The 10,801-nt window shown below is 36.7% G+C and overlaps 1 protein-coding gene across 1 annotated transcript; it reads right to left on the bottom strand.

The window, feature by feature from the left end:
- On the bottom strand, positions 1 to 9,444 carry LOC114744869 (WD repeat-containing protein 75-like). The gene is made up of 16 exons (XM_028933004.1): positions 9,191 to 9,444; positions 8,913 to 9,098; positions 8,462 to 8,641; positions 5,697 to 6,105; positions 5,191 to 5,309; positions 5,019 to 5,096; positions 4,384 to 4,524; positions 3,704 to 3,748; positions 3,388 to 3,554; positions 3,071 to 3,149; positions 2,911 to 2,996; positions 2,675 to 2,804; positions 2,069 to 2,201; positions 1,686 to 1,831; positions 901 to 1,096; positions 1 to 710 (listed from the first exon to the last, which is right to left on the bottom strand). The coding sequence occupies exons 1-16, from the start codon at positions 9,308 to 9,310 to the stop codon at positions 502 to 504; spliced, it is 2,424 nt and encodes an 807-aa protein (XP_028788837.1). The 5' UTR covers positions 9,311 to 9,444; the 3' UTR covers positions 1 to 501.
- Positions 9,445 to 10,801: the final 1,357 nt, after the last annotated feature.

Below are 10,801 nucleotides of genomic sequence, written 5' to 3'. Positions count from 1 at the left end.
TTAGTTGGGTAATATCATCACATCCCCCCTAAACTGGTCATAATTTCCATTTCTTTCTCTTTTCGTAGCCGATAAGATAAACTCCATTGACTTCAAAACATCTTAAAGGGTATAGCATTCATTACTGTCAAACAGTTCTATGAATTATCTAAACTAGCACTCATCTGCTATTTTCTTTTATCTACATCATCCAACTTCAAGAACTTATATTGACATCATAATTCTACAAAATTGTTAATGCCAGATTAACAAGCATATGCAATCCAGCATCCTCAACACAAATCTCGGATATCGTAAAAGGCTCTTCTTCTTCTGTCACCTCAACCTCATAATGAAAATTGCACACAGCAACTGATTATGGACCACAAGTGCGCCATATGAACCATATTGCTCCACGAAACTTCAAGCCTTGTCCTTTGAAGCTCTACAGGCAGAGGAGGAGGTGGTACCACACAAAAATGACAGATATCTTACCACTGAGACCTAGTTCCTCGGATTAATTTATTCTGCAGTTGCTGTCCTTTTCTCCGTCACGGACTCCAAAAACTCCGAGCACAACTTGTCGAGCTGCGGCAGAGAGTGTGTTGAATAGGGAAATATGGCCTCCCAAGGCTTCTCAGACGGAGCAGCAGACGAAATCAATGGAAAGCTGCTTTTTTTCAAGTTAAACTCTGGTAACTTTCCATACAGAGATGCATATCCATATTGTCCTGAAATCGAGGAAAAAAGCAAAGATAAAAGGCATGAGAATTATACATTTAGAACCTATTATAACTAGTTTCATTGTCTGATGTTCAACTTGCTATATTCTAAATCTATGGCAAAGATTATTAATATCCACATTGGAGAAATATAACACGTGAACTGATTTTAAACCAAGTATTAAGGAGGCAATCCCACCTGTTTCTTCAAGTGAAGGGTCATCTCGCCTAGTTATGCTCAGCTCACGAATTTCCTTGCCATATGGATCAAAGAGGACATATTCACGATCTCCGCTTATATAGGCAAGCAATGTCTGTGATGGATTTCCATCATGTACATCAAGTTCCAAGGAATACGGATCTCCTTTGATAAAAGCAATCCTCCCTCCCTTGGCCTGCGTGCAAAGGATCGGAAAATCAAACAGAACAGTCAAACACAGCAAGTCTTTTTCCAGAAAAGACAATAATCCAAACCAAGTACTATAATGTGTTTTTATTTTTTATGTCATGAATATCTAGCATTTGCCGCGAGTAAGGAAAGAGGAAGGACTATCGTTATGGTTAGCAAATTTGATGGAGGAATGGGCCTCATCAAAATTACATGGTGCTTCCCTCTAAAATGACTACTTAAATTAATCCTTCGTAAAGTAACTTTCAACTTAGTCCCTCTATATCCTCCCAATCATTTTTATCCCCTTGGCAAGATCAAACTAAGATGCTGGTCAATTGACTTCAATTATCAGGAAAAAATTATTGACGGAATAAATAGAGGTTACGCTTTGGAGGACTCAGCAATATGTATAATATCTTTTGAAGAGTAATAGCAGTGTGTATTTATAAACCATTCTAGAGATGCTGAATAAATTGTTCTATTGGTATGCCCACATTTAAATTCTTGAAATAGAATGACATTGGTTTTCCCCTTTTTTTCTTGAGAGAGCGCTGAGGAATGAGAACATATCGGGGTTTGAAAACAAACAATACCTTTGTTACAGACAAGGAAGTCACAGGAACAGGATCTGTTGCATTGAATAGCAATATTATTCCATCTCCTCCAAATGTTCGTTCATTTGATTCAGGAAGGAGAGCTAGAATGGCAAAAAGTGATAAATCATTTGCATACGATACAGCTGCACAAATAACAGTGTCAGATATAAATTTCCTCCAAAGAGGCATAGGTTTTGAAACAAAAAAGGAAAACTGTTGACATGCCAAGAACAAAAGTAAGCAATATACTCATTAGCGTTTGCATAATACAAGTGACTGCAGGAGGAAAGAATGAGTGGAGACTTGTATGACCCAAATGTTGTCATATTTCTATAGCAGAAATAACAAACAAATGCCTCTTAGGAAAAATATGCATATACCTTCTACTTGAATCCTGTATGACCAACATTCAGCTAACTTTGACATACTCAAAACGCCCAGCCGTGGTTTTGAACCATGAGATGCATACAAAAGACAATCTGAATTTCCAGCAAAGGTAAGGCTAACAATCGGCTGCAAATAAGGAATGCAAGAATAAGTGAGACTTTAGAGTGATAAGTACTGACAGCAACCAATACCAATAATAAATATACAGCACAAAAGTAACACCATTTTATCAAACAGATGGGGAGGGAGAGGCCCAGAATAGATAGCTACAAGTGAACACAGCAGATGGCAATTCTTCTATAAAGAAGATGCAATTCCTTTACACTAATTATCTTCTATATGCAATACCAGTAATGCTAGGGCAAGGTAATTAACCAACAATAATGCAGGGTGGATTAGCGTTTAATTCTGGAATACTATCAGCAAACTATCTAGAGAACCATGATACAATGATCTGCTGGAGCGGTTGCCACGACTCACTTGTTGATGTGAATTAAAAGTTCAAAATATATGCCCTTTTTTCTTGGCTAGTAAAAACATATGATACTTGGACATGAAACAAATTATGAAAAAAAGATAGTTAGGATTTGACAAAATACCGTTGGAGATTGTCCTACAACTGCGACAAGTGTATTTTTATCAGGGTCCCACAACGTAATAACAGTTTCTGCAGCAACTGCCAGAACGGAGCCATCAGCTGAAAATGCAGCTGCTGTCATTGGTTTATCCCTACAAGTGCAAGTGGAATGCTATGGTGTCAGCATGACAATGAAGTTGTTTGATCATTAACTTACCATTAATCATTAATCTTACAAACAGAAGAGTAAAAGCATACTTATATGACCCAACGGCATGGCATGTCCAACCAGAGTTTAGAGTCTTTTGGTCATTCTGCTTGGTTTCATGCTTGCTAACCCATATCTGGAACATGCAAATCAGATATATAATTGTCGTCAAAGCAAATATTCAGCAACAATTGCAACTTTACCCAATACCTTGAAATCCCCTCCATAAGATGAGCTGACAGCCATGTGACGGGTAGGATGGAAAGCAATAGCAGATAGTTGAGCATCCCTGTCAACAAACGAACTGTCAACTTCATATCATGTGACATTAAACACCAAATTCAGCTTAAAAAGCAGTACAACTCTCTAAGAACCATAGGATAGTATATCAACCCCTATAACACATGACCGGTCCTGTCACTAGTGTTATGCTTTCACGACGTATTCAGACACAGCAAAGCATACAACTATCAATAAACTTCTATGAGACTTCTTACTTTAGTTTTTACAATAATCAAGGGGCAAACCTGTGAGGTTCATAAATAAGGGTGGACACAGTAAATATTTTGTCATCTGAATCCAATTCCCAGAACTTCAAACAAATTAGACCTCCTATATCTTCTTCAGGGAGCTTAACCTCAACAGTTCCCATCACAGTACCATCAAGAGAGAGCTCCACCAAGGCCACTACCACCTGTAACCACAACAGCATAATAGTAAGACAACCATCCAGTTACTGATAAAGTATATGTTAACTTATAACAACATTTTGTGTATATAATTTATAACAAGTCATTATATTATGCCAGTAGAAATTGCAACTTTGTAAGCAAATTCACGTACCGTGACTTCATCACCTGGCTGATGGTTTCTTTCACAGACTTGAACCTGCAAGAGAAGAAAATATTTATTAGCAACCTACAGAGTATATTCTTATATGGGTCTTTTCTATGCCAATGATGGGATGCTATTAAACCTTAACGGTAATTATAAATTAATTCAGAAAATAAAACCCAGACTCAAAGCAAGATAAAATTTGCTCACAGCATAATAAAATATATACCTGAAAGTTGTCAAGGAATTACTGCAAAATTGTCTGATTTAAAAAAAAAAAAAAAGCAAGGTAAAAATGACCTAGAAGAAAGAAGCTAAAACCAAAGATTCTTTACAGGGACACAATCAGGGGGTAAAAATGCTTTACTAATATTCTTCTGAGTTCAAGGCAAGGTTTTAAACAGAATCAAGGAAGAAGAAGAGGCTAAAAGCAGAGATTCTCAGCACAACCAAAGAGACCCATACTCCCCACTACTACATACGGGTAGAGCCAAGAAGCCATCTGCTACAAAAATCCTCAAGACATAAGCTCCAAAATAATGAGCAATTTATCAATTCTAACATTAACCAGTCTAGGTTTGTCAATGTCAAGTAATAAAATCCAAATCAAGTGATAACAACACTAAGCAAGACAAGTATTAAGGCACCATTTCAAGCAGTTCAATCTAGCAAGCTTGAAACACTATTACCTCATAAAGTCCACGATCAGCAAGCAAGCTGTAGAATTGGATGGTGTAGTTCTCTGTTTGTACAGCAACTAACCCAGAATTGCAGTCAAAGGCAGGCCTGCCAGCAAGACCTCCGCATATGTCTTTAGAAGATAGAGGGGGCTGAAAAGTAAGCACAGAGGTTCAATCAAGTTCAACCATGTCAATTTCAACAAATGCGAGCAAAAATATATTATTTCTATTGGAAACAAATTGAACACATTTGCAAAGGCATGAAATGTTTTCTCTCTCTCTTCATCTTCTATAGCGTTGTTCTGACGTTTATAATCCTGTTTCAGTCAAAGTGACTATGAATACCTATTAGACTAGAAGTAGTATGGGCTTTTGCGAATGTGCGATGTGAGCTTAGGCCCAAGTCTAGTTTTAGTAAGTCAGTCATCATGCATTAGAGATTCAAAATAAACTGTTTGTCCACTAATGCACCTATGGTCTATAGCTATTCATAGCCACAGGTCCATAATAATATTCCGAAATTCTTAACTTCTTAAAAAAGCATATAACATTGTCTGATAATCAGCACTGGCAGCATTTCAATCCATTAGAACATAGGCAAGAAACAAATAGTCAAGTACTAGCGAATAATGGTAAGAGCTAACCTTAATCCCTGAAATTGACCTCAATATTTCCATGGAAGGCATCTTCAGGACATGAATCTGATTATCTGCACAGGATATCTGAAGACCCTCAATTAGTAAGCCAGTATGATCACCTACTTAACATCCAATTATATGTTCTACTGAAAACCAAAAGAAAAAAGGTTTTCCTTACAGAGGCAAGTGAAGGATCTGGAGAATCAATGAAATACAAAAGTGGAGAGCCAATTCTTGGTAAGAATTTCTTCTTTCCTGTGTCCAACTGCCACACCACAAGGACTCCTTCCTTCCCACCTTGTAAAAATCAAAGAGATAAAAAACAGAAAGTTATACTCTTGATGAACATCTAGCTAAACAACAGAACTTGTATTGCTTCTGCATGAAAAAATGTATTCATTACTCAAATAGATATAAGAAAACTTTGAACCTCAAAGACATTTACTAAGTCATATATAGTGCCTAATGGCTGCAGATGTTCTGGTGTTAATCATCAAACACAAGACATGCCACATAAGGATTAGTTTACATTAGATTCAATCGATTTTGAGAACAACCTAAGTCTGGCAAATAAGACACTAAGCTACATGATTTGATATTTAAAATTAAAAAAAAAAATTCATAAAGCTTTTCCCTATGCAGGAAGTACCCTTTACTACCATGACACACAATCCAGATGCATACCGGAATACAAGTAAGCTCCATCTGAAGAAAAAGAGAGAAACATCACCCCAGCAGGGTGCCAATGCCAAGTGGAACATGACTCAGCATCATCATTGTCCCTGACCCCAGGTTTGTCTCCCTCATCATCAGCTGATCTGCTATTCATTATTCCACTTCTGACAAAAAACTTCTGTGTACCAAATCCTCTCCAAATTAAAATTCTTCCAGATTCATCACCTGCAGCCACGATTCTCTCTACTGGGTGGAATGCAAGACATGAGAAGGCCTTTGTATGATGCAAAGTAATACTCTTTAATGCAATAGAATTGGAGTCCACTGTAGGAACTTGCCATATATGAAGCCTGCGTTTGTTTTTTATACCAAAAAATTTTCCTGAAGGACTAGTGATCAACGATTGTGGCCTTTTAGTCTGTCAAAAAGTGACCAAACAGTCATGCATGTAAATAATAACAATGGGTAATTCAAAAAGAAATTACATCTTAACATGACACATAAGTAATTCTAATCACACAAAAGTTGGCTCCCCACTCACTAAAGAAAAACACACCTCTTGTGAAGGTGCCAACATAGATAATAGAATTTGAGTTTTGACACCCGATTAGTAACCCAGTAGAACCCAAGAAAAGGTGTGTTATTTTGTGACCAAATTTGGCGTGTGTCACATCACTACTCTAATAAAGTTGAAGATATAAAAGAGGGTGAAATGACTTAAATTAATTCCAGTACAACAAAATATTATTACAGCTAATCAGAGCTCTAAATATCACTATCACAATCATTACACAATAAATCCTGTAAAACAAGCAAAAAAATTGGTACAATGCTTTAGAAAAACATGTCTTTCCTGCCTATCCATCTCTTTCCACCACACAGAATTTCTTGTTCTTTTTTTTTTTTAATGCATATCACCTGATCGTCATTGTTTTCTTTTCTCTTCGTGGACGGTAAGAACCTATTCTGCATCTGAAATCATTATCTCTATTTATCACTCACTAATCAAGTTAATTCAGAAACATGTTGAACGGTTAAGTTATCAGGAGGGAAAAAAATTCTTTGATTTCATGGAACTACTAAAAAAAAAAAAGAAAAGAAAAAACAAATGCTGGTGGAGCTGTGCTTAACAGAATATCTGGAAAAAAAAAAAAAGGGAATACACATCTATCATATTGTAATAATAATATAGCATTTTAGCTTAACATTGCTCTCAACTAAACTTGGAATCATCCATGAATTAAAGCAAGAAGTCTTAGGACTTAAGACAAGGGATTTAATCACATTCAACCCTTTTAACATTTAAGGGTGACTAAACTAATAGCAACATAACAGCAACGGATTATGTTGGATGTGCACTGCTGATATGCGAATCCCACCAGTTTAAATTTGGGAAATAGAAAGAAACCCATAATCTCTATCAGAACAAAAGCATCAAATATTGTATACGTTGCTGAAATAACACAAGGGGAGCCAAACAGTGATACGATGATATTGAGACAGAAAATAGGGTTTGCAGAGTTTAAAGCACCCAACTCACCTACTGTCACACATTAGAAAAAGCGAAGTTCAGGCCAATACAAGTGGATGTCAAACGCCCCCCCCCCCCCAAAAAAAATACCAACATATCATCCGTCACTATCACAACCTCATGCAAACAAAGAAACGCAAACACTGAACACATGTACTCAGCAACAAAAAATGATAGCAAAGGACATATGGATGCCAACTTTTATAAGGTGGGCTCTCTAGCACCAAAACCAGATCCAAATTCTCCTTCCCTTTCCTTCTCAGTTTTTCTCTTCACAGACCCCTTCAACAAATCTTTAGCTGCTTCTCCTACCTCAACAAAGTTATTCCCATATTTTGCTCCTTCAATTTATGTTCTTTTGTGCATAAACTTTTTGGTCCTTTGTTGGGCCATCAGTTCCACCTCATTCTGCCCTCAGTCATTGTCTTGTGTCTTGCATTGCATGGTTTAGTAACAACAGTGGCTTCAGACCCATCAGAAACAAACAAGTTTCTTTATTTTACTTCACACATAATTCAAGTTTGTCATCAAATATTCGTCAATGATAGTTATGGGTAAAGTAGCTATGCACACAAACTAATTTAGAGTGTGCTAAGAGAGCAGAACATAAACAAGAAGCATCATTTACTACTTTGGGCACTCAGATTTTAGACAATCCTCAACAATATCAATGCATTTAACCACAGTATCAAACATTTCCCACTAAATATGATTCTTTAATAGATGGACTAGACTATATGACCATTCCACGTATGATACAGCCATTTAAAACTTTGCATCATTCAACAATCATCCCTTTTTTTTTGGAAAGGGACAATTACACAAACCGCCCAACCCATTACAATCCTCCCCCGTAGAGGGGGAAACTCATACACACAAAACACCAGCAAAGGGGTATACGCACCTACAGTGAACTTGCAGCCTCCCTCTTTTTGAGGGGTGCGTGATGCCAATGTAGCACTAGCCCACAGGCATTCAACAATTATCTGGTTATACTATTACTAACACCCTTTAAAAGTATAAAAATGTCTATACAAAAGAAAGAAGAAGCAGATTTACTTTCAAACTTGGGAGAATTACAATCAAATTCCATGGAAGGAAAAAAAAATTACAAAACAAGTTCCAGAAGTTGTTATTCTCCGTTGTAGAACTTGTCATTAGGGTGCTCAGGTTATTATTGGAACCTTTTAGTAATTATTTCTCTTCTATGGGACTTGATTGTAATTCTCCCTTCAAACTTTACCTCTTTCAAAATTAGTTTGCTCATCTGGGACTTTGTTAAATTACACTTCCTGATCTGTCCACAAAGAGCTTTGGACCGGTTGTTTGCTGCCTTCTTATCTTCAACAGACACATAAGCAAAAGTATCAAGTGTCTTCGCATTGATCTCTTCTGACTGGCTTAATAAATATGAAGGTATTACCTAATATTCAAAATTTATTCAAAAATAGAGTCAGCATCAGTCTACTTCGATAAAGATGCATGAAAAAGTGAGCATAATAGGGCAATATAATCATTTGGTTTCCAAAACAGTCCCACAAGGGTCGCATTCCTGATCAATTTTCAAGGCACAAGCCCAATTTATTCTCTTCGTATGAAACAAAGCGATGAGCTTCAACAGCACTGTTTTCCTATGATTTCCATTGCATAATCTAAAGTTTCATCTCACAAACTTAATGAGAGCATAACGCTACCATGGAGAAAATGGGTAGCTGAATATCAACTGTCTGCAGTAATTCTGGTGTTGAAAAGTCCCATTTCCGAATGGTTCCATCAAGTGAAGCAGTCCAACAGTTGCATAAAATCTTTTTATCAGGGCTTGAAGCTGGCTCCACTATCACGGACGTGACAAGCGCCGTATGTCCTTCCAATGACGATACCTAAGCATTAAACGAAACAGGAAAAAAATAGAAATTGAACAACTTTCTTGGAACTTATAGCAAGCACTAATGATGATGGAAGTGCATGGGACCTGTAAACCCGTGGAGGTGCTGAAGACAGAGACGGTATTGCCTGTGCAAACCAGAAGTCGTCTGGCATCATTGGAGAAGGCAGGAGGCGCAGACACATAGCTTTTACCTCCTCTAATCATATTCAATCAGTAAGGAGAAGAAACAATACAAATAAGCAACCAGAATCTACACCGCTGAAGTTGAAGAATGATAGAAGGAGGAGGGAACAAAAAGCTAGGGAGGGAAGCAAGGACAGCAACTTCGCAGTAGGGAGGCGGCACAGCTAAACTTCGAACTGGTGGCGGACTTGGCATAAAAGAGAACGAAGATGGCATACCAGGTGACTTTCCCGGGCCGAACGATGGCCCAGGGTTTTGGGCCTGGGGAGAGATGGGCCTGCTTTCTATAATACGTAGAGTGCTACTTTTTAAAATTTATTACATTTTTTGACCAGCCACTTAATTATATATTTCATTGATTAATATCCAATTCTGTCAATTTAATTAGAATTGTACCTTGTATGTGTTGCCAAGGCTAATTAAAATTAGATGGAATCAAATTTAAGAAAAAGGAGTCTGATGTATATAATTTATACCTTTTTTATCACACGTCAAATTTTATGGCATATGACATGTTCGCAATAAAATAACGAGGAATTAATCATAAATATTTACACATCGAAAGCTTGTTTATTGATAAAGGTAAAACACATTATTTACCCATAACTTTTAAATTTCATAAAGTTGCAGATCTACGAAAACAGAGTTTGAAAAGTTATTGACAACACGTATGACATTACCAATCCAGTTTGGACGAAGCTTTAGGTTATAACCTAACAGGTACATTTTTTTTAAAATATAAAATGTCAATTTTATTCAAGTACTACCTTCGGTTCTTAATATAAAACCTGTTTGATTTTTATTTTAATCCTAAATATAAGATCCCAATTCACTTTGTCTCTCATATTTATATATATTTTTTCAAAGTAGCTTTTCTAATAATGATAGTTCTAGTCAATATATTTGATTAGCAAGGATATTTTAGGAAAGACAACACCTATTTAGGACAAATAACTAACTCAACTTACTTCTTTAATCTCCTCAAATTAATCAACTGGCTCTTATAATTAGGACCGAGGGTAGTATTAAATAAGATGATTACATGTAAAAGAGACTGGTAAGTTAAACTTGATCAACCTGAGCAAAACTCAAATAGATCAGGGGAAAAGGCTACCCCAAAATGACAGAAACGAAAAAACAGAACAAACTAATAACAAAATCAATCTAAGAAACTAACATAACAAAAACATAAAAATGAAAAGCAACATCACAGAAACTAAAGTAGTCTTGGTTTTGATTGTAGTTCCCAATTCTTACAAATAATTCGGAGTCAGACCAAAACTGAAGAGACTTGCTAAACTTACCGTTCTGATAAGTTGCATCATACGAAGAAACTTGTAGGAGCATGCACATGTCTATGTGTATTTAAAAATTGATTGTAACACAAATTTTAAATTATTTAAGCAGGGTATAAAATTAACCCCTTTAATACGACGTCGTCTATGTCCCCCCCGCTCTCACATTCCACGCTGCGGCAGCGACGTCCGTTTTCTCTGGGGCTGTGGAGCAAGC

Source organism: Neltuma alba, unplaced genomic scaffold (assembly GCF_004799145.2).
Source record: "Neltuma alba isolate B1F8T4 unplaced genomic scaffold, ASM479914v2 tig00004466_pilon, whole genome shotgun sequence".
Lineage (NCBI taxonomy): Eukaryota > Viridiplantae > Streptophyta > Magnoliopsida > Fabales > Fabaceae > Neltuma > Neltuma alba.
The sequence above is the reverse complement of the archived record's forward strand: the minus strand, read 5'-3'. Positions and strand labels throughout refer to the sequence as shown.